At 42.1% G+C, this 24,881-nt stretch overlaps 1 protein-coding gene across 1 annotated transcript in view; it reads left to right on the top strand.

The window, feature by feature from the left end:
- Positions 1–499: 499 nt before the first annotated feature.
- Positions 500–24,881, top strand: part of LOC126563843 (uncharacterized) — a 42,911-nt gene continuing 18,529 nt past the window's right edge. Inside the window, exon 1 of the mRNA XM_050220622.1 lies at positions 500–564. Coding sequence (XP_050076579.1) covers positions 501–564 — 64 coding nt within the window. The 5' untranslated portion in view covers position 500. The remainder of the gene's footprint in view (positions 565–24,881) is intronic.

The following is a 24,881-nucleotide window of genomic DNA, read 5'->3' as shown; positions in this document are numbered from 1 at the left end:
ATCCATGCACTCTTCGTGGAGCAGCCATTAACAATCGCCGTCGGGATAGTGCTCGAGTGAATCCTTGTCTAAATAAGTCAACATCAGCTATAGAAGATAAATTATTCACAAATATAAACCTTATCTATTGGGAATACTGCCATTTTTTTAATCATTTTAAAAATGCTTCTTTAATAGAAATAATGCAACGTTCGATAACTAACGTAGAAGTTACGAAAGAAATATATAGTAGAAGTGATAAAAACTACAGTTCGGCAAGGTAATCAAATTAAGATCGTAAAAAACTGTAACCAAAAAATCGTGAACACAAGCGCTAATCACTAAGCGCAGTAATTTTGTAAGCTGCTAGTCTTTCACGTGTACCTTCGTTGTGAGCGTCACTCAATTTCATCAATCAAAGGAAGAAAAAATGAGGCATTCCAAAAAAGTCTGACTGGACACCGGTGTTAGCTGCAAGGTGAACTGTTGAACTAGTTCTGATGGTTGTCCTTTGAACCACGATGGTGATGCTGTTGCAGGTGTTTCGCTGGATTCCCATTTGCATAATTCTTGTTGAAGTACAAGGTATGTAGTAAGGAAACAAATTCTATATGATCAATAATCGTGCTATATAAAAGTGACAAAACGGTGAAATAATCATTATTATAGTAGTATTTCGTCAACATGGTTATGCACATGTATATGTATATATACAATTATAAATGTACACATACATATGTATATAAATATACATATATATACATATATATATATATATATATATATATATATATATATATATATATATATATATATATATATATATATATATATATATATATATATATATATACGTTTTACATACACATTTACATATTTATATAGCTTACACGTTTGGCGCGGTTCACTTCCTGTGATATTTTATTCAATACGTCCGATTGAATAATTTGCACTCACAACACGAAGCTTCTTGAATAGAAAAGAGATTGATACGACACAGCCGTATCAATGTGAGCACGTGTTACACACCATCCACCACAAGACTTCGCAAACAACAACAACAACAACAACAAAAATCAGACTTGCTTAGGTGGTGGGTGACGACGACTTGACAGGTCCTTCGCCAATGGAATCGTTAGGCTACGGTTATGCATATGGCGTGTCCTTATACTTATGCGTCCATTTTATTGTAGGGAATACAATGTGCAAGTTTGGGACGGTTATGATGGAGCGGCGATGACACAATAGTCATGAAATATGAAACGAGTCAACCCCAACATTGCTAGTCGGTGGATTAGTATTTGGACTGGAAAATATTCGCACGAATGAATCAACCTTAAATCGAAGCGAACAGGATCCGGCCTGGGTGAAACGTGCCTTAGCTTTTCAACGTGCTGCTATTGGGTGTATGTGTGTGTGTGTGTGTGTGTGCGCTGTACAGAGATCTGTGTCAAAAACGTCCCAACCCTTTTATTTCGGTACGGCTTGTCGCTGCCACCAACGACATGCCGTCCTAAGCATCAGCACGAACACAAATGATGCAAAACGGCCTAACAAAGCTCAGTGCCAGGTCCCAGGCCTATGACAAATACTAGGCACTTGTCACGTTCACGGGTGTTTTTCATATTCGTTTTTCTACCTAACTAACGACTTCACCTGTACGTTTCGATCACCCGCGACATGTCACATTCGGGGTAATGCATTGAGTAATGGTTGAAAACGATATGCAAAACTCGTTCGGTCTCTAATTCAGAGTGCCAGTATAAAAGGCAACAGAAGCAAATGGCGGAGTGCAAGCATTCATTATCATGCCGCTGACTCTTATGAGCTGGAAGGCAAACATCGAAGAGCCGTATCTAATCTGACAGACAGGGCTTGAAAAATGGCCGGAGGAGACGCAACGAAGCAACGAAAATTTCCCGATCAAGGTGCACGGTACGTTGATGCAATAAAGAAGCTGTTGCACCGTCTGACGGACTGCGAATGCAACAGTCGGTGTAGGGTACTCGGAACTGCTTACCAAAAGTGGGCAGACAGTCTACGAAATCGGCTTTTCCAACGAAGCAACCTGTGCTGACAGATAGCTATTGACGAACGGCACGGAAATTATGCCTTGCCTCCCGCCAACAGGTGGCCCTAGCCGGAAGAACCGGGCTACCTTGTTAGTGTTAGGCATCAAGGCACGTGTGTGTTTGATTGCCGAATGGCAACGAGATAGCCAGTGGTAGAATTGAAGGAATCACGTACGTTACGATGAGTACGTAGCGTGATTCGAACGTTACCAATAGCAAACGAATTTCAGGCGTACCATTAAAATGTACTCCAAATGCATGCTCGCCTATGTCTAGCTATGACAGATAATGATGCTGAATGCTTGATAAGTTTAATAATCGGATGATTTTCGATACCAAGATGCACATTGTAATGATTTCTTCGTCGTGCCAACAAGGTCGATTGTTTGAAGCAAGTAAAACCCAAGAATCAGACCTCAGCAGACGCCATGATTTATCGAGATTTGACGCGCTTGTAAGCTGGAATGCGAATTCTTACAGTAAGGACATGGGCGCATTCGTTAGACGATTCAAATCCGTTTTAAGCATGTCTAAGTTGGCACGTTGCCTGGTACAGGTGGATTGGATTGGCGACCGAGCCATTTTTGCAAAGATATGCTCAATAGAGTAGGGCCAAGAAGAGAACTTAAATATCCAAGTTCCAAGATGAAGACTACTTTTATAAAAGATTTTTAAATTGCTGCTCGATACTTCTTCCAAGTATAACTTTACCAAAAGTTTTGTTAGCATGTTTAGAATAAGAGCCTTGATAGGATCGGTTTCCCCAACTAAGTTGTGTAAAAACTTTAGTGAATTCGTAGACAAAAAATATATATACATGTATATATATCACGTGGGAGAATAAATTTCGCTGCCCTTGGGTTCTACGAGCCCACTGCGAGGAATTGTCCAATTTTGCTCTTGGCAATAGGCAAACCGAGTGTCACCGATTTTCTGTCCTTTCAGCGTTTGATTCAAATAGTCATCAGCCATGTATGGATGAATCCTTGTCGAATTAATTCGTTTCAAATATGCCTCGATGTAGCTTCTGCTGTTTCGTGCGATGAGTGATAAATGTGTTGTTGAAATTCTTAAATATCAGATTCAAAACGAATGTCCTGCATTAGATGTTTGTTAAAGGTATAAATAATAAACCTTTTCCAACTCAGAACAGCGATATAGAATACTTTACTATTATTATTATTGGCATTTATTCATCCAACTTTAACGGCTTAACGAAGCAAAAAAAGATAGCATTTTTTCACTTCACTCATAAGACAGAATATAACATAAATAAACTCAGTTGTTAGGTGGACGGAAGCGTAACAAATGTTTGATTACAAGTAGATCTTTCATTATATGCGCTCAAATCATATGTCCTACACCAAAACTATAAGTATGGACTTGTCGGGGCGTAGCGTAGGGAAACTTGTTCATTCTTTTTTCCTTCTTGAAGTTCATGAAGCCGATAAATTCATCAGTTAATTTGTACTACGAGGGAAGCGATATAAAGAGAAGCGCAACGGAAGAAGCAGAATGCTGAATGCTGGAGAAATACCGTTCAGAGTGAGCAAAAGTCGCTAACGTAATTATTCCAACGACGGCCTTTAGAAAGCGCCAGCTGCGCAACGGAGGTGCACTGGGACACATTTGCCAGCAATACAGAAGCACAATCACACGGCTTACAAAGCTAAAGGGGTGGCAGAACGCAATGCGCGTTTGAAATGACTTTGCATGAGATAGGCTGTGGATCGCAAGGCAAGAGAAGTTAAAGACAGATTTTGAAAACAGAACGAGATGAACCGGAAACGTAAACTGGTACAATGTTAATACCTCGATTGCTCGACGGTCATAGTACCACGTTTGGTATCGCGTTTTGTAGGAGGCGAAATCGCTGCTCTGCAAGGTGCAAGATAACGATAAGTAAAGAATAAGAAATTAAAGTTTTTCTTTCCCGATTACTATTTATGTATCATGCAGACGTTTTGAATCTCGCGAATGACAACGGAAGAACTCTCAGGAAATTTTCTTACAACAATAGCATATCGTACATTCGCTATTATAATTAATTAGGAACATTACACCCTCAAACAGTTCCACTCCCACTGTTGCTATCTTCTCCTTCATTAGTCCGGGAAAAATTCGTTCAATTCTTACCCATGCAGAAAATGTACTCTCATCCATCATGTTGTTCACCGTACCAACAAAAAAGGACCCTTTTTGAAGCGTTTTACTATCTTTAGAATTTATGTTACTTTTTTTTTGTATGTACACTCAATGCAAATCGTAGCCTTTTTAATGGGGCGGACCGGTAGTATAGGCGACAGCGACGACAGTCTTCAAACGGCAGGTCCGTGGTTCAATTCCCATTCGGACCGTCTAGTAAGCCATTCGATGCCCGGCGTGATTTTAGAAGTCGTTACGCCAAGAAGAAGCCTTTTTTTCAACAAAAAAAATAGATTGATTAAAGGCATTTCAATGGATGATTCTTCTTCTTCTGCTTCTTGAATATACGACTCACTAGGTCACCCCGGCCATCTTATAGCTTTCAAGGTTCACCGATGCCAAATTGTGTTCACTAGAAAATGGAACTCCGTAGTAAATTGATTAATCTCACTCCGGCTCCGACGAAGTAAACACCGGATTCAACTCCGCAGTCGAACTCCGGAGTTGACTCCGGACTAATCACTGATTTGAACTCCAGATTTTACTCCGAGTTGCACTGCAGAATCAACTAAATATTACTTCGGCTTACTCCGGAGTCTCTCTCGCACCATTCTCCCAAACTATACTACTGTGTCCGATAAGCAAGGTGACATTGGATGTCAAATTCTGCGCGCCAAAAGAAGCCCCTTGTTTATATTTTTCGTCTGTCAATATGTATGTTTTTGACAGTGACAATTTGTTTCCGGAGCTGCGCGAAGTGATTTTGTCCATATTGACGATGTCCAAGTTTGTGGAGCAGCGCGCATGTATCAAATTTTGTTCGCGCAATGAAATAAACGCTGCGGAAACATTGCGGATGTTACAAAAAGCCTACGGGGAAGAATCTATGTCGAGGAAAAAAGTGTACAAATGGTGATTCAAAGAATGGCCGTGAGAGGGTCGAAGGCGAGGACCGTCCGGGGAGACCAACAATCGGCGGTTGACGATACGAGACCTATCGAAAAGTGTTGGGATTTCCAAAGCCTCGGTCAACACCATCCTGAAAGATGTTTTGGGGTTGAAGCGGGTGAAGTCTCGCCTGGTGCCGTCATTTTGAAGGAGTTTTGCGCAACAACTGGCATCCATATTGTTCCGCAACCGCCGTATTCGCCAAAATTTGGCACCAGCCGACTTCTGGCTGTTCAACAAGCTAAAACGGCCACTTCGGGGACGTCGCTTTGACACTATCGAGAAGACAGAAGCCGTAGGGACGGCGGAACTAAAGAAACATCCCAGCATCCGCGTTTTCCATCCACTTCGAGTGAGAGAAGAGGTGCATTGCATCGGAAGGGGATTACTTCGAAGGTGATGATCTTCTTCTTCATCTTCTACTTCTTGGCTTAACGACCTCTAAGGTTATGCCGGCCATCGATATTCGCTTTCTAGACTCCCGATACCACGTAGTTGGTTAGTCTGTCCTCACTACGGGGGGACGGTCTGGATGGGATATGAACCCCGGTCCTGCCGTTTGACATTTGGAACATTTTTATGCAAAGCCAGAAGCAGAAGCAAGGAATCACAAGTATCTTAGAGATTTGTAAGCATAATCTTTTATTGAAAGTTGCTATGGCTAGCAGATCTATTGGTTGTTCACAACAAACATATAAATACTTTCCCATTATCGAAGAACATTGCTCACATTTTTAGAAGTATCGCAAGGATTTTGTTTCTAAAGAGGATATCATGCAAAACTTAAAATGATTAAATAAGGCCTCATGATTTATGCCTTGGCAAATGCGTTTAAATATCAGCACTGCTATAATAGGCTGGTAAAGTCGCATCTATCGCATATTCTACAAAAAAAAAAAACAACCATGCAGAGGTTTGTTATTCGAGCATGCATAAACCGCAAATTTAATCGTGCGCTTGGTGCTGTCCACCATCGACAGCAGGAAACGGATCCGTGCGGGCAAAGCGCTGTCGGTGCATTTTGAAAATTATTTTTCAAAATTGTTAGTCAGCACGCAACGCCAGCTTTTGACGCGTATATTAGCAAACGTTAGGAAACCCCGATTGCTTAGCCTTCCGTAATCTGAGTGTGGAAACTGATGTTTGAAGAACATCTCACCTTAATGCATCAACCGAATAGCCACAATGTTTAACAACGTAAAATACGTTCAGCTTAAAATTGTAACACACAAAATGGTTTGACACTCGATTTAGCGTAACAGTTTGTATACTGCATAATTAGTACTGTCACTACAATTTATAATGCCGACTGTCAGAGCACTAGTTTTGCGAGCTCGTGAGAAAAGAGTGAGAAAATGCAAAGATTAGGGGCCAAATCCATAAAAGGGCGAAACGCCGAACAGTTTGTCTTTTTTTTTCTCCTTTGAGGTAGAAAACGCCGAATAAATCCGACTAAACTTTTGGTTCGCGTCTTTAGCGGTTCCCAAACTCTCGTCACTTTGCTTTGAAAGATCAGGTGCCGGTCCTTTAAGCTGCAGCATAACTTAAAAGGGCATCTAAGCAATCACAGGCACATGCAGTTTTATGAACATTTTCCCATCGCATAAAGCTTTGGGAGGGGCGGGGAGAGGGGCTGTTTGCTTAGTACCGCATGTTTTGTCGTTGCTTTAATTTCCTCGGGTAATATTGCAGCACCCTTAGTTCCTTGCATCGATCGAAGCATAAGCTTGATCGAAAACTTTCAGAAAATAAATGACAAAAAGGACTTCAATCTGGTTGCCGTTTTATTATTTCATTTTTTTGTAAACTGCTCAATTGTCTAGCTTTTTTTTTGCTACTCGCGTACCACTTTGGAAGTGTTCCCATGGAAAAATCACGAACCATCCAGATGAAAAAATAAAAGGAATCAGATGACAGATTTAGTACATTGACGAAGAATAACGGGCGAACTGCTTGAGTAAAAGTGCTCAATTGGCCATAAGGAGCATTAGGAGGCCTGGTTTTTGTGTGTGTTTCCGTCCCTGACCATTGATGTCGAATGGATCACGAAGAAACACGTCTTTTAGCTGCACTTCACTAGAACAGAAACTTCTCTGTCTACAGTGTCATTGCTTCATTTTGTTTGTTGTTGATGTTTTTTTTCCCCCCTCTACCGGCTAAAGCACGAAACACAAAAGAGCTGTAGCATACCTGGAGGTTGCGCCATTTCTTCATGGTATGCTTTTACTTGTCGTTGTAGTGCCAGAGACAGCTGGATGCGGGGTACAAGAAGGTTGATGAGAAAAATAATTTATTCGCCAAATTGAGCGTGAAATCTCTGCAGCAAAACTGCTTTCGAATTTGCTTTTTCTTTGAAACCTTCCCGCACTTGTATCACAAGGAACATGGCAGCTCCTTCGCTCATAAGGTAATATTAGCTGCATGTTTTCCACCCCCGCTTTCTCTAGCTCTCTCTCCCTCTCACTCTCTTTTTCTTTGCTTCAATAAAATATTTTATAGGTTTGTTGAGCATGATCGAATGCATCTTGAAGTACAAATTGTAAGTACTATCGATAATGTAACAGCAAAGTTGATGCAAATAGTGCTTCAAAACATAAACAAATTCTTCCAATGAAGTATGAGAAATTAAAATTGTTTTCACTGTTCTTCAAATGTTTCCAGAGAAAGAGTTGCTCTCGTGCCAGTATGTGAGTGAAGAATTCGACTACTAGCTTTTCTTAAGAAACTCCAGTTCATTTTCTATTTGTTCAACAACAACTCATGTACGATCTTGGCTACCCAAAATCGGTATTCCTTGCCGTATAATACGGTGTTTACCAAGCGGACCACTCATTTGCACGTCGAGCTGTTAACTGCACTACTAAATGTCTAAATGTTTGTTATCAAGCACGCCAAGAATGTGTTGCCTTCTTTTTTGCGTGCGAAATTTAGCTGCTGTCAGGAAATTCCTCGCCATAGCAAGGGTAGCAAGAGTGTTGTCAAGTGTTAGTTTAACCACAGCCACAGTGATTGTACTGCGTATTGGGGGATTTGTTTCACACGACACACATTGTTGACATACCAGCACACCGACGCGAGCGCTCTACAAATTAAAACCTACAAAGACTGGTAGCTAGTTGAGCGAGGGACAAAATGTCCTGCCCGGAAGAAATAGTGCAAAACAGTAAGCTAAAGCATAATATGGGAAATGCTGGAGGATATGGAATTTATGACGCTTACATTTTCACCCCTTCGAAGTACGAGCCCATCATCTAACGACCGATTTACGGGGAGACGGTCCTAGTGGGATTCGATACCCGATCCAGGTGCGCGAAGACCCGCCACCATTACCATCTCGGCCGCCAAACCATAACACAAATCATTCAAGCCACGGTACACGGTCCGAAATCTCTAAGCGAAAATTACAAAAGCTGAAAACTTTACGTCAAAAAGATTTCGGTTCATGTGCTCCTCCTTTATTTGGAGTACTTCATGCTATCTCTCTCTTTCTCTCTCTTTCTCTTTCTCTCTCTTTCTCTTTCTCTCTCTCTCTCTCTCTCTCTCTCTCTCTTCAACCGCAAACTTCCATAGAAACACATAGAAATGACAGAGAGGCCAAATCTTTCCGAGTTTTAGGCTCGAAGAGCCGAAATCTTTTTGACGTTACGAGTTTTCGGAAATCCCACTTTACAACCGAAAACTTTTTGACATCATAGACCGTGTACCATAATTTTTTTTACATACAGTTTTACTGTCGTACTTAACAGATCCTTTCTTTTTCTCTCTTTACTTATCTTTTTTTTTCTTTCTCTCTGTTTACCTCTCTCTTTCTCTTTATCTCGCTCTGTTTCTCTTTATTTCTTAACATACTTTATTTTTTCTCTCTTTGTTATTCTTTCTGTAATCGGAATGAAGAATGCTTATCGTTAGTGTGGTTGTTTCCCCTATTTCCATTTGCTATTTATTTCTTTTTATCTAGTTTTCGTTTCGCTGTATCGCCTTGTTCGTTGTTCGTTGGTTGGTTTTGTCACATATTTGACTAAATTTTTTGTACAATCAAGCATGTGAATAACTCACTCCTTAGAAAGAACTTCCCAGGTATTATTCCCAGCTTCTTGTTTGCTTCAGTCACGGTTAAACGAGTATGCTAAATTTGCATCGTGAAGACCACATTTAACACTCCGTTCTTACTCCGCAAGACAATGTTCTATTTTTGTGACCCCTTCTTGTATTCCTAGAAGGACATTCCCGAGGAAATTCCAACACCGTAAAGAATGGAGAATTTTTGACCCAATACCCCTTTATCTTTCTCTCTCTCTCTCTCTTCTACCAAACATGTATGGAGTTCAAATAAAGTCAGCTCATCGTCATCCCCTACTCGGAAAATGGAAATGCTTGGCGAAGGATAGAAGATTCGATTCAACTGTATGAATCACTAACATTATACCCTAAATAAAGACAAAGACATAAAAGCCTGGAATGCGTTCCGTTTGCTCCAAAAACTATCTTAAATAGCAAGAAAGTGATGAAATATTTGTTGTCTTCATTTTCGGCTAAGCATGCTCGGCAAAGTGTAACTAAATTTCTACGTTTTGGCGCGATAGCTTTACCTTTTAGGATCTTGAATAGCTTACGTTCTCTCTTTATCTCTCTCTCTCTCTCTCTCTCTCTCTCTCTCTCGTTATTGTAGTAGTTTATTATCTGTGTAACGTCTGCGCTAGACTGGACACGCACTATATCGATCCCAGGAAACGTTTTACAATCACCACGAGGTTACAAAAAACGTCTGAGTCTGTCGCTCCATCCTATTTATGGATTTCTTACATCCGTTCCGATCGTTCCCCCGTAGTGAGAATTGACTATCCAACTACGTGCTATCGGCAAGTCTAGTTAGCCGTTTGATGGCTGGCGTGACCTAATAGGTCGTTTAGTCAAGAAAAAAAAGTAGAAGAAAAACATCCGTTAACCCACCTTCATCCATTGAACCGTTGCCCAAATTCCAAAATTATTTCATCGTTGTTAACTCTCATAAAAATATTTTCCACTAACCGAAGAAGAAAGGATATACATAAAGTAAAGCGATACTATTTACTGCGTACCCTTCTGTACAATCGGTAGCTAATGCCAGCAAAATAATAAGAACATGCTCGTAAAATTGCGAGTTCAACACCAAATTAATGATGCGAAAGTCGTAACCGTCCAGAGGTCGAACGACTTGTTGGAGTTATGATTGATTGTTGATGGCATGCATGCTTGCCTCGTGTATGGGAGCGATGAATTTCAAGTTGCTCGCGTACAAGCCGCACCAGAAACGAGGGGTACGTTTGATTGATATTGATTTCGAAATAAGTTCCTAGTAGAAAACTGCCCAATAAAGGACGGTGTATTATTCAAACGATGGTGTCTGTCACGGACGATTTAGTAGGGGTTTTTTCCGGACGTATGTTAAAACGGTTTGACCAGATGCAATCACCCACATCAGTCCATGGGATCAATTTGTTGTAACTTAACATTTATCAAATTCTACAATGAGCTTTAATCCAATCTGAGCATGCTTGTATGTATTTAATCTGACACGTTTTTTTAGTATTTGAATCCAAAATAAAAGCAAACACTCTTAATGTTTACGAACAATATATTAGCATGACGTGCGAGTCAGGTTAGAAGCTCCGGATTTCGCACGGCAGGACTGGAGTTCAAATCCCATTCGGACATTTCCCACGTAGTGAGGTTTAACTATTCAACTGCGTGGTATCGATAAGTCTTAGCTTCAAGGCCATGAGAGGTGAGAAAAAGTTGATAAATTAATCAAGTTTTGAAAACAGCTTCTGTGACTGCTTTTTTCCGAAGTTCGATAAAAAGATATCACGCGAATTTGGGCCATTTTTATTCGAAAACTGAAAGCCATTAGCATTTTCATGAGAACGTCCAGGGGCTAAATATTTCCTAGGATTTAATACAGCATATGTGTTTCAATATTGCTATGAATAGAATGCTTTCATCAAAATTTAATAATTCCGATTATAACGAACCATTTTTATTAATATCGTTAAAAAATTACAAAAAAAAGACTTTGAGTTTCCTGACTGTCTCACGCACATTCCTACACGCGGTAGGGCTGGCACAATCGATGTCTCCCTCGTTAATGTAACGATTACGAAACCGCTCACGTTAAACGAGTTGAATTCAGATCACTTTCCAGTCCTTACGGCGGTTCAAGCTAGCACTACCAAGAACATCACCAACACCTACACACGTTCCCTTATTAAGCAACGCGGTTCCCTTAGAAGACAATATCAACGCACAGGTGATGTTACTAAGAAGCATCACGCTGGCATCCCTGGTAGAGTCATAGCTGCACGCGTCGCCGACTTGCGCAACAACAACTTTGCAACTCCAATGGCTAACCCTCATGCCCATTCATCGCCATTCTGGAGGGTTCAAAAAATTCTACGTCGAAAACCAAGGCCCGTTCCTCCCTTGGCATCAAATACAGGCCCTCTACTGACCCCCGCAGAAAAAGCAAATAAATTCTCCTAGGCGAAAACATTCGTAGCCCTTACGAACATGATGTTGCCGCAAGTATACGACAACTTGAGAGAAAGCCTTCATCTTACCCTTCCGAAAATCGCATTACACAAGAGGAACTTCGTTGCAATGTTCAGGAATTGAAAAACATGAAATCACCTGGTTTCGATGGGATTTTTAACTGTCTGCTTAAGCACCTGACAGATAAAGCATTTGTTCTTCTAGCAAACATCTTCAACAATTGTCTCGAGCTAGGATATTTTCCTCAGACATGGAAATGTCCTATCATCAAACCTGGGAAGGACCCAACGCTGTCATCCAGCTACAGGCCTATCAGTTTCCTCTCAGCTCTTGGATAACTATTCGAGATGCTGGTCCTACGAAGATTAAATAAGTGTCAAACGAACTAAGCATCATTCCACCAACACAATTTGGGTTCCGTGAAGGTTTCTACGACATTCTACGACTCATAAACTTCTTCGCTATTTAAACAATATTAAGCAAAACAAGCGTGACAAAAAATCTACTGCTGTTGTTATACTCGTCGTAGAAAAAGCGTTTGATAACGTTTGGCATGATGGGCATGTTTCACAGGATGATGTGTTTCAAACTGCCAGTTTACCTTATCAAGTTTCTGCAGAGTTATCTGCAACACAGAACATTCTGTGTAGCATTAGGATCCACATCTTCAGAAACCACAAATGTTCCAGCGGATGTACCCCAGGGTAGCATACTCGGTCCTATGCTTTACCTGCTTTATGTTTCGGAAGTTTCTCAACTTTCCAAAGGCAGCCAGTTGTTCATGTTCGCTGACGACACAGCGATCTCAGCAAAACGTAGAACATTAGTTGCGTTGCACAGCAATACGCAGCGTAGCCTCAACATAATCAGCGAGTGGAAAAATAAGTGGAAAATGAAGCCGACTCCATGGGATGGTCACCGAGAGTTAAGTACCCAAAGGTTATTTTCGATAAAAAGTTATTATTCCGTGACCATATATATGATGTGATTAGGAAGTGTATAATTCTGGCAAAAAATCTTTACCCCCTTATAAATCGAAGGTCGAATCTATAAACATGTTTTTCTTCCGTCAGCAACATATGCAATGACTGTATGGCAAACGTGTGCTAGTACTTACCTAAATAAAATTCAGGTCGCCTTGAATAGGGTTCCTAGAATGGTTTTAAATACTCCCCCTAGAACAAGACAACAGAATTTACATAGTGAAAGCAATAGCTTGTCTTTAAAGGACATAATAATAATATACAACGAAAAAATTAGATATAATTCACTAAACTCACCTCTCATCCATTTAAAGGATATTTTTTCATAGTAATCATAGTAAAATTAGGTAAGTTAGAGTAAAAAAAAAGGTTTCCCAATTGAAAAGTACACATTACCTCTGATGGACTGTGTCTCCAAACAACAATAACTTTCGATGAAAAGCTTTTAAGCTGTAACTCGAAAAAAAAGACCCATTTGTAAAGACGGAAAATGATAATAAACCATTAATATATATGTATATATAACCCTATGCCAGCCGGTCGGCCCGGTGGTGCAGGCGACAGCGGCGCCGGTCTTCAAACGGCAGGATCGGGGTTCAAATCCCATCCGAACCATCATCTCCCCGTAGTGAGGACTGACTGGATCCAACTACGTGGCATCGGCAAGTCTAGTAAGCCATCAGATGGCCGGCATGACTTAGAGGTCGTTAAGCCAAGAAGAAGAAGAAGAAGAACCCTGTGCCAACATTCATTGAATAAACAAACCGACATATTAAGCAAACGTCAACATTTTATCAATATTGTGCTCAACTAATTCTCATGGCTTTCTAGGCGATTTTCTCCCCTTAAAACCTCTGTTTAGAGAAAGTATTCTCGGTTTTCCCAACTCTCGTGGGCCTGTTTGAGTAATTAACTGCTTGCAGTGGAAAAAAGTAAAGGCTACAATTGCTATCGTACTCTATAAGTAACTTTCACGCGAATGCGACGCGAGTGGCCCACTACACCGTTTCCCGGTCAACCACTCAATAAAAATGAACTTCAAGTCAGATACAACCGACCCAGCAAGACCTATATTGATACTGATCCACACTCGAGTCCTGCAAGATACCTTAGAAATGTATTGACTCATATTCCGAGCTAGTTCGATTGTTGGCAAATGGGTTCGTTTTACTTTTTTTCCCTGAAAATCAAAATAATCTCTCCAATACCGGTCAATGTTTCTCTCGTAAACGTAGAACCCACGCCCACACTATGGTTTGAATTTTCCTTGCTCCATATTAACCGGGAGGAGGTTGTTTAAGAAATAGCAAATTAAAATAGATTGAGACTTCTGACTTTTACCAACGCCACCAGCTTTAGCCAGTGCTTTTACTTTTACCATCAAGGTGGCAGTCTTATCCACTAGCTCTACTGGATCAATAATGCTTTTAAACACTTTATACACCACTTATGGATTCGCCACGTACCATCAATGGAGCCTCTTGACGCACGATTTGCCCCTCCCGGGAAACAGTTTCTTCAATCGGTATCTTCTGCCCCATGCTCGCCCGCGCCTGTCATCGTGTTCGAGTAGCAATCGAACTTAAGAGCCAAACCTGTAAAGTGCCACTTGTGCAAGCAGAATAAACTTCCCTATGTGAACGCCGCTCCAACATTGTCTGTTTTTCCTTCATCATGGATACAAACCGCGAGCTACCTTTCTCGTTAGCTAGCTCATGGCCGTACCTAGTCATTTCGCCTTTTTAAATGAATCGATTGTTGTCCCAGTCCTATCACTACACTTTGCTGACGATTCGCTGCGCTGCGACTTTCGCCCAGGGTCCAACAGCTTATCGATTGTTGGTGCAGTTGGTCAACGAACCAAAAACTTGATGCGCAAAAGAGCAAACGCTTTAGTGTTCTTTTTTGACTACTTACGCTCCGTTCCGTTTGAAACGTCTGAAGTGTTTCGTTATACCACCGTGTCGCCAAATGTATCCCAAATTAAAAGATATCAAAACGTTTGTAGAGGATGAGAGAAGACAAAAAAAGCGATGCAAACACATAAAAGTGTTTAAGCGTGCTAGAATAAAGGATAAAACAAGTAAAACTTCACTGCAGCTGTGCCAAGTTTGTTATGCATTTTCCGGTTACGATGAAGGTATTTAGTTTTTCGTTTGTCAAAAGGATTTTCAACGGACCCCGTTGCCACTGTTGGCGATACTGAATTTGCCTTTCTGATATAGATTAATTTAAATTGCAAAATTTTTATCGCCAGCTGGTTCTACGCTGCGCCCATATTGCGAAATCACGGAGGACGCCAAACTTTGCTTAGAAGCTTGATTGACACTTTTCTTTTAAATGAATTTTCCTTTTGCAGTTTCATAAGCTGTGAGAAAAACTGTGTGGATTGTCTCAGATGAGGAAATAAAATGTTTCGACTACTTTTGGTAGAGGTCTTTTGAAATAAATAACACTGTGCATACAACACAGCTGCATTGTCTGCGCTCTGAGGTTGCTTTTCAATTAGATTATCCTAATTTTAAACATGGCAAATCGACAGCAACAACTGGATCTATGCAGGCACTTGTCTTACTTTAACTGCACGTTCCACATACTGGAGCATACCATTGTTATCGTTTGTATCAAAGTTTGTAGTCTGTAAGGTAAACAAACATCTTTACTAAACGTGCCGTATTAGTCTACACAGAGCAAAAAGGCACTGAGTGGCAATTCGTTTATTTAAGACGGTTCGCATCCCTGCCTGAACTTTGCCCAACAATGTTCAGGAAAGAAAACGGATGGTCCTTAGTTAAGTCAACAATTTGACACTTTACACGGGCACTCACGCTTGCCATTGTTCATCGTTTTGCAACCATATCCGGAATGTTTCCACCCACCATGAACGCATGCATAAAACAGATACGCGTGTCTACGAGCTCGATGCGAGTAGATGGTGTAGACAAACTTAAGCTAACCTTACTTGACGTGAGACTGAGATGTGACCAACACAACATCCTTCGAAGAAAACTCGAGGAAAATCCCTAAAATAATCACTCGTCACAGCCTGTGTTAGCTATTTCTGCCGTGCATCGGTCTCTTTCGCACATTGCAACAAAGTCTTTTAGCTTCTGGCATCGTTATGATCTATTGCTTTCCTACTTCAACCGCCTTGCTCCCTTGCTTTATCTTCCTCCTGTGTGTTGTATTCCTAAAATTATTTGTAAAATTGAACCCAGCTTCTGGACGATGAGAATTCAGACATCGGACCCAAATCATCGTGCACACGGGAACTTGACAGAGTTTCAATTTTATCATGTTTCGTCTCGCCTAGTTTTTCATTTTACTCTCGCCAGCTTTCATCGGGTTGTCTTTCTGTGACGTTATAGGATGTTATCCTATGTTCCTAGTTGTTTTCCTTTTTGAATAACTTACTGTTCCGTAACGTTCTTCAGGCGTGGACTTTTGTTTTCATCGAAATAGGAGAAAACAAGGGATAATGTTTATCCTTCAAATGTATATTACTCACTTCCCTTGACTTCAGTGCGAACAACCTAGTGAGATGTTCGTGCCAGCCAGAACGTTAAAGGCAGTAATATAATGACAGTATAGCCGATGCACTCCACCCTTTTGCCCAACGACCAAACAGAAATGTACTGATTCAAAGTTATTTAAAGCAAATGAAGAGATTAAGGTGACCATTAACACCACCAAAGATCGTTAGAACTCACTAGAAAATGAGGTTCATCAACTTGTTACTGAGGTATGGGCCCATATACCAGAAGGGAAATATATTGTACTGCCACTACTACAGGGGTATTACGGTGTTGACTACCACCTACAAAATATTCTCCCTAATCCTTCAGGATAAGCTTGTCCCATTCGTTGAACATATAGTTGAAAACTATCAAAGAGGATTCCGAAACGGAAAATCTACCACTGACCAGATCTTCACCATGCGGCAAATCTTGGAGAAGATGGCTGAACTGCAGTTGAACATGGTACGTGTTCATAGATTTCAAGGCCGCATATGATAGCAATCCGCATATGATTGGAATCCCGACCAAACTGATCAGGCTTGTCAGAATGACCATGTCCAGCGTCACATGCCAGGTGAAGGTGTATGGAAAACTCTCAGGGTCCTTTGCTACCACCAAAGGCTTGCGTCAGGGAGATGGGCTCCGCTGTCTCCTATTCAACCTGGCGCTAGAGAAGGCCATCCGTGACTCGGAGATGGAGACTTCGAGAACCATCTTCTATAAGTCAACCCAGATCCTGGTATACGCTGATGATGTAGACATCATTGGTCTGTGGCTCCCTGGTAGCAGAGGCCTACCAAGGGATCGAGTAGGCGGCAGAAAACCTCGGGTTGCAGATTAACGAGAGAACCAAATTGATAGTGGCACCATCAGCAGCCTTACTAAGAAATTGAAGTCGTCCAAAACTTCACCTATCTCGGGTCAAAAGTCAGCACCGAAAACTGCATAGAGACGGAGTTGCGCACTAGGATGCTGACGGCCAGCCGGTATTTCTACAGCCTGAGGAAACATCTGGAACTGTATCGTACCTTTATAGTCCCAGTACTCACATACGCCTCTGAGACATGGACCTTTTCCAAAACAGACGAAGCCCTCTTAGCCGCGTTCGAGAGGAAGATGCTCAGAAGGATCGTTGGCCCCGTATGTGTGGAAGGACAATAGAGGAGCCGCTACAACGGTAAGCTGTACGAATTGTATGACGACCTCGCCATCGTGCAGCAAATTAGGCTCGCCAGGCTCCGATGGGCTGGCCATGTTATAGGCATGTGTTGGCGCCAGCTTCGTGCAACATTTGTCGGTGTCTTGATACCGGTCGCGGGACAGCAGAAGAAATCCTACTTACTATTGACGGATCATCAATGATTTCTAGTAGTAGTCCTGCTATAAAAATACCCTGAGCTCTGTTGCGCCTGACTTCTAACGTTTCTAGGCCCAGAAGAAGACAACGTTGATTGTAGGGTGGTAGTAAGGATCCGTCTGCCCAACCTAGCTTTCTTATGGCGTATCGTGTGAATCTTTTCTGTATTGTCTCAAGTCGTCTTATAGATAAAACAGTATAAGAACAAGTCACAATAGAACAGTATTCTAACATCGGGCGAACCAACGAACAATATAGAGATTGTAGACAATATGGGTCATTAAAGTCCCTGGTCATTTTAAAAAGTACTATTTCTAGTGTTCTATTTGCGCGGTTAATAACGTTGTCATAGTGATGCCTAAAAGTCAACTTATCGTCAATGAAGGGCCACGCATTAGGTCACGCATTTCTTTGGTTCTCGCTATCTTGACGCTATTTATCTGATATTCGTACCTAACAGGTGAGCGCGTCCGAGTGAAAGACACCACAAAGCACTTTTCCGTACAAACCGTCAATGAGTTCTGGACGCACCACAGGTTAAAAACAGTAACAGCATGTTGTAGTCTCTCACAGGCGTCAGTAGTTTTTACAGGCATAAACAATTTCGCGTCGTCGGCGTACAGAAGGTAGGAATCGTCAGGTAACACAGAACACAGATCATTGACAAACAGGATAAATAGAACCGGCCCTAGATTGCTTCCTTGTGGAACCCCTGAGGTGCTGGTGAAAGGACGAGAGGTGTGTTGACCAAATTGAACGCGATATGTGCGGTTGAGGAGGTATGAGCTCAGCCATGCTGTGATTTTGATGGAGAAGCCTAACAAATGGAGCTTACGGAGTAGTATTTCATGGGATATACTATCGAAAGCTGCTCTTAGGTCAGTGTAGCAGGCTGAAGCATGCAGGATCGATTCGCGAACCATTATCTCCAAAACTTTCATGCATGCGCACATGGATGTGATACCCCTGTAACTGGTAGCGAGATGCTTGTCCCCTTTCTTATACAGCGGTACCATCCACGATGTTTTCCATATCGCAGGAACAATCTCATTAACAAGCACTAGGTCCAGAATACGTCCCCGTGTATTGGTTATTGTATTCAATTGCAGCAGAAGATAAAGATTAACTAAGCCACAAATGATTTGTGTGCATGTGTGTCGTTCGGGTGGAAATCAGACCATGTGATGTGTGGCTGGTTAAAATCACCGAGTAAAATCATTTTGTCATCCAGTCTCATAAGGTCAGCAATACTGTCGATCGATGATGATAAACGCGATAACGTATTTAAATCTGCAGTTTTATCCGGTGGCAGGTAAACATTGCCAAGATACAGAAATCCTTGGTTTAGAGAAATTTTCACCCATACACACTCTAGCGAGTCCGCTTGAGCGTAACAGAGACGGGACGTAAGCCTGTTCGATACAGCAGTGAGAACAACACCGCCGGGAGAGCGAGCGCTGTTTGCTGTGTTGCGATCTGTGCGTTAAACAGAGTAATTGTTATCGAAGAATAAGCCAGATGGTGTAGAAGTGTCCAACCAAGTTTCCGTTAAGGTGATGATATCATAATCGTGCAGGGATACAGCGAGTAAAAATTCATGCATCTTCGTGTTAAGTCCACGTCCGTTTTGGTAACAGAACATGATAGACTGCGAATCGCAACGGTCGTTGTTTTGTGCTAGTCCTAACGTTGTATGATCAGTAACAAGGGGCATTTGTGTTAATTTCGAGACACTAACTTTATTTACGAAAAAAGTGGTCTAGTGTGGGTTGATTTGTCTTGGACAGTGCTGGATGCTGGCGTGCGAATGGTGCTCGGTGTGTGTAGTCGTGGGAATGCCGATCGTCGTGGTGTGTGCTGTATGTTGAACGCCTTGGTAGTAGCGTTTGTAGTTGTCGGTATCGGATAAGCATCGAATATAAGGTCTCTCGAATATAAGAAGGTCGATCGAATATAAAATCTCTTACATACAGACCAGCCGGCCAAGTACTGGGGTTAAGGGCATTATCAAGGAGTGTGGCGGGAATTCTGACCTTGAAAGATTGCGATCTCACTGTATTGGGATCGATGCCCTTTCGCAGTAGGCTGAATGCGATCACATCTTCTGTTCCCAGCAGCTCAACCGCTGGCGAGACAACATGATCGGTGGTAACGGTGTTTTCTAGTCCAGACAAGTGTATCCATATGCGTTTAGTGATGGTGTTTTGTGTTTGGCAATGACTAGTGATGATGCCTTTGAATTAGTGTTAGTGCCGATGACAGATGGACGAATGGGTGATGTTGAATGACAACGCTTGCGTAATCAGAAGCTTCACGATTCGTAGTCCCAGATTCATCATCCTGAAATCTGCGTCTCTTGCGTGCTTGGACATTTTCTTGGCAGGGGGAAGATGGATCGGTTCTTTTCGATGCAGCAAATCCAGAACGTAGTTCAGTAATGAGTGGCTGCAAAATGACGGACTTCATAGTGTCAACAGCTGTGGTAAGGGCGGCTTGGAAGCCTACTTGCAATCCCGTTTCCTTGATTGTTTTACTTCGCGGGTTCCTACTGGATCAGTGCAGGCAGGACAACTCCAGTGTAGATCAGGTCGCTGATTAACGCCGAGCAGAAATACTTCAGGAACATTTGTGCAACCAAAGTGAAAAATGTCCTCACAGTAATTGCAACTGATACACAAAGCGTCAACGTTGATGGGTGTGTTGCAGGACGAGCAGTTGGTTGCCATTGCAAAGAAGTAGATGAAAACAACACCTCGGTTGCGACGATTAAAACGTAGTTTTCACAGGAATTCCAAGCTATCAGCACAAAAATTGAGAGGATAATTGATGATTTCGTAACACGATAGACCGATTTAATAGGAGCGAGTAAGAATAACGTGTTTGTGCATCCACTTTTGACAGAAGTGTTAAATATATAGGTTCGGGAGGGGGGGCGTTCGGGATAATTTTGACAGTCACCTACGGTGAAAGAACAAATTTTTTTATGGCAAAATTAATCATCGGGGATTTTGTTTTGTTTTAGAAATAGTAGCGTACCATGTATTTTATTCATTTTATTCAAAATATCCGCCCTCGGCTTCTATTACGGCCTCCACCCGTCTCCGGAACCGGGAACAAGCCCTGGCGACAGTTTCGCGGGGTAGGGCCGCGAAAGCGGACCTGAGCTCCGCCTTGGTGTTGCTGGACGTTCTGTTGGTGTCCCGTTCCACCGCGCCCCATACGAAATAATCCATTGGATTAAGATCCGGGGAGCTGGGAGGCCACACATTCGCGCCGGTGATGTCGTTGAAATTGGCCGCCAACCACTTTGTCGTTTTGGAGGCTGTACGGCACGGAGCGGAATCCTGCTGGAACACATACGGTCTGCCGTTGGCCACTCTCGTGATTCAAGCCTTTACGACGGTGTCCAGCATGGAAATGTACCCGTCTGCGTTCAGCCTCAGCACCTGCTCGAAAAAGTGGGGCGGCATCACGTCCCCTTCCGATGACACGCAGGAAAACACCAGGTCTGGGAGAACTTGGTTTGCGGCACCCGTGGCACGCCCGCCGGGCAGTAAGCCAGCCACCGGTTGTTCTGGGTGTTAACCGTGTCGGCGGTTGTCGCGTCCGGCGCGGATCATCATGATGCATGTGATCCGCTTCCACAATGTACCCTTTTTTGGCATTTTTTTTATCACGGGATGTTTTTGCTGCTTGTTCCGTACACGTTTAGCTGTCGAATGACGTATTGCTTGTTTTCCTGTGCCAACTCCATCACGAGTTATAAACAAAAATGTAGCTGTCAAAATTATCCCGAACGCCCTGTATATCATAATTAACATCATCAATTCAAACTTCATCTAGTTAGAATCAAGGCCATTCGAAGAAGTACAAACTTGACTAGTCAATCAACGACACTAAATTCGGAATCTATCGCAACGGTCAACTTGAATGCCACGAAGCAACTTTGAAAGTATTTTGTGGACCCTTCAACTTTAGCTAGAACTGTTTACCATTGTAGCCATCGAAATCAACTAGTTTCTTACTCTTGGCCTAACGACCAACTAGGGCACACTGGCCATCACTAACTAATCTTGCTGCTACTCGTAGTAGGATAGTCAGTGCTCACTACGGGAGAACGTTTCGGTTGGGATTTGAACCTCGATCCTACCATGTGAAGACCGGTGTCGCTGTCGCCCCACGCACAGGAACGCGCCCTCAATTCGCCTCTCTAGCATATCAACTGAAAATCTTCTAACCTAGCATGGTAAAGTTTTCAGCTGATGAATGAGTGAGCCGAAGAATTAGACGAAAAGCAATCTGCATGCTGCTATAAATTGCAATCTCCCAAAAATGTATCTACTATGGTGACGGCAAACAATTATCGAGCGTAGCAATGGATTCAACGCCACGTAACTGTAATTGAGCGCGGTGATTAAGACTGAGGATCGCTGTAAATAGAGCTTTGTACGAAACACACCTGAGAGTTAATTTATCGCCATCATGGATCCTGAAATTCTCACGGAGGGCGACGCCACACACAGTGAACTAGTATCTTCCATATTCTTTAATGGAAGCAATTAAAATCTGACACTAGGGGTGCTCATTAGTTTGCGCATTCTGCAGTATTCATACGAGGTAGAAACTGCGACACCTTCCACCCTATAAACATGATTTTCCCATTTAAGCTTACGTTCGTTTCAAAAATTATAATACGATGCTAGCTTAGTATATTGCAATAGAACTCTAACCATAGTTAAATAACATAATTATATATGTACTTGCTTCTGTGCGTACACAACACAAACTAAACGAAGACATAGGTGACAGCTCGTCTATTTTGTGGTTAGAATATTACGGCGTCGGTCGTCATCTATCCTCTGTTACGAACGTTCATTTTGTTCCTCAGCTCTGCAATTCAAAGCAGAAAGTAGATTTTTGTTCGAATTTTTAACACGCCAACACAGTTGTCTCATCACTTCAAACTGCAAAACGTTCGTGCCCTGAAAGTGGCTCAATTAAATGTATGTGACCAAAAGTTCGATTGTTAAACAAAAGACAAATAAAAATGAACGAGAAACAGCACACACACAAAAAAAAACATCAACTACGAATACTAAAGTGTAATAGGGGAGCAATTATTGTGAACATCGCTTTCACTTGGAATATGTTTTTTTTGGTTCGAAGCCCATCGGCGCCATTCGCTAGCACACAGCAGTTTTAGCATAGTTAAGGCTTGCAAATGTTATGAAACACTAAACGAGCGAAGAGCTTCACTTACCCGCAACGGGATAAAAACTCGCTCGGTTTGCATGAAGAATCACAACGAAGACAAGAGATACGACGCGGGCTTTCAAATTGAGTAATGCTCATGCACGGATTGTTCTCATGGCAGCTTGCAAACATCATCCTTTCCATGGCATTCCGTAAATTTCTCCCCCTCCCCTTCACCCCACCTCCCCCTCACCCCTCTGTATTCCTAGTATCACCAGTATATTTACGAATTCTCACCGTTTCGAAGAGACATTTTTTTTTTTTTGGTGTAGATATTCAAACCGGCATGTGAAAGTGCAAACGAAAGAAATCCCAACCGAGCAGGAGGTACACAACTTGCTACACAGTCTGCTGTGCAACATACATGAAACAAACGCAATCTCATAACCTCAATTTCCGTATTCTATTTCCGTGCTCAATTCAACCATTCCACTGACTGCGTGTTTCCTACAGCACTCCAGTTAAAACGGGTTTTTAGCAGTACAGTAAAGCGGATAAAGTTGGTAGTGTGAAGCGTAGATCCGTGGCGGAGCCTTCCTCAGACAGTGGCACGAAATGGAAGAAAAACAGATCATAATTAGGTTCGACGTTTGGCAAACGAGACATGGTGAGGGCAATTTCCGGGATCATATCGTGAAGAATGAAAGATTGAGCAGGATACTGTAAAACCTTCTAGCTATGCTGATTCCGGTTCCACCTTACCATCCGCTGCAAACCGTCCTACCCGTTTTAGGAAATAATACGAATTCTTTCCTAGAACAGGTGTGACTAATATGGTTTCCTACAGCTGTGTGTGTGTGTGTGTGTGTGTGTGAAGGTGTATATCTTATTTCAAATTTATGAATGAGGCTATTTGTTTCTTTTTTTATCCGTGAGTGACAGCCTGCCCATATTGCTATGAGGCTATCTGTTCTTCACTGTAAATTTCTAAAAAATGGACAGAAGAGGAGTGACAGTACTAAGCATACAAGGTGATGGATGCGCCAGTCTTCACTCGGCACTGAGAATCTGATGAGTCTGAGGCTTCAGTATCCAACACCAACACCGGACTGAGTGGTATCATTAAGTTTAGTGAGCCATTCGACGACCGGCGTGATCTATAGAGGGGCGGGTAGAGTGCGAGCTGTAGTGCCAGGTTTGACGGTTGGCAAAACGGGACGTATAAGGGGTCCCGTTCTCCTCGTAACAAAGCCCCGAGCAAGTACCAAGGACCTTAGTACCCTGGTTCCTAAGTACATCATAAAGTCGCGTATCCAATACAAGATGCGTTCTTCAATCATTCAATGTATAGGGATTGTACGTGGCAATCGTACATGAATTTTACCAGGAACGTTTACCTCACTCCGGACGGTAGTTGTCACCTGGACTAATAAAAGGATTTTGAGTACAGCATAAGACAATCATAATTGTATCACTAGAATCGTTCCAGATAAATAAATTCCATCCACACAGGATGGCTTTGCGTTCTACTTCTGTTCATTTTACATTCTCTTTGGCGAGTCACAACAATTTCATCAGCGACAATGAACATGCCCTCTCACCTTCCTGTTCTCATTTAAGTGCGTATCATAATATAGATAAAAAATGTACCCAACAAAGGGATGCCGATTATGACGACGACAACTAAAAGCAATACAGTGTGCAGCAATAACAGTAATAATGTGTACGGCACCTGCTCCGGCGTACTGCCGCTTTTGCTTTTCTATTTTCGATTATGAAGTTCACCGCCGTCATCATCATCATTCATGTATCCTGATAGCTAAGCGCACATGCTTTTTAGAACCAGGATCATCATGCTTGCGTTATTATTTACCCGTTTTTTTTCTCTCGTTTTTTTACAGCTGCACTCTTTGGGAGTTAAACTCAATGGTTGTCAGCACTTTCATCTCTTTCTTTGAAGCGCACGGTCGTAATCAATAGATGCACTTTTTTGTGTCGTTTTTGGCTTTTCCCCTTCTGCCCTTTCTTTACCGTTTCTAGTTTCGAATCGAAGCACCCACTCTGCACAACCTCAAAGGCATCCCGATACATTGCTAATATTGATTGCATGCCCTAAATGCGTTCAGCCGTTCACGTAGCGTATTAGACTAGACAGAGT

Source organism: Anopheles maculipalpis, chromosome X, assembly GCF_943734695.1.
Source record: "Anopheles maculipalpis chromosome X, idAnoMacuDA_375_x, whole genome shotgun sequence".
NCBI lineage: Eukaryota > Metazoa > Arthropoda > Insecta > Diptera > Culicidae > Anopheles > Anopheles maculipalpis.
The sequence above is the reverse complement of the archived record's forward strand: the minus strand, read 5'-3'. Positions and strand labels throughout refer to the sequence as shown.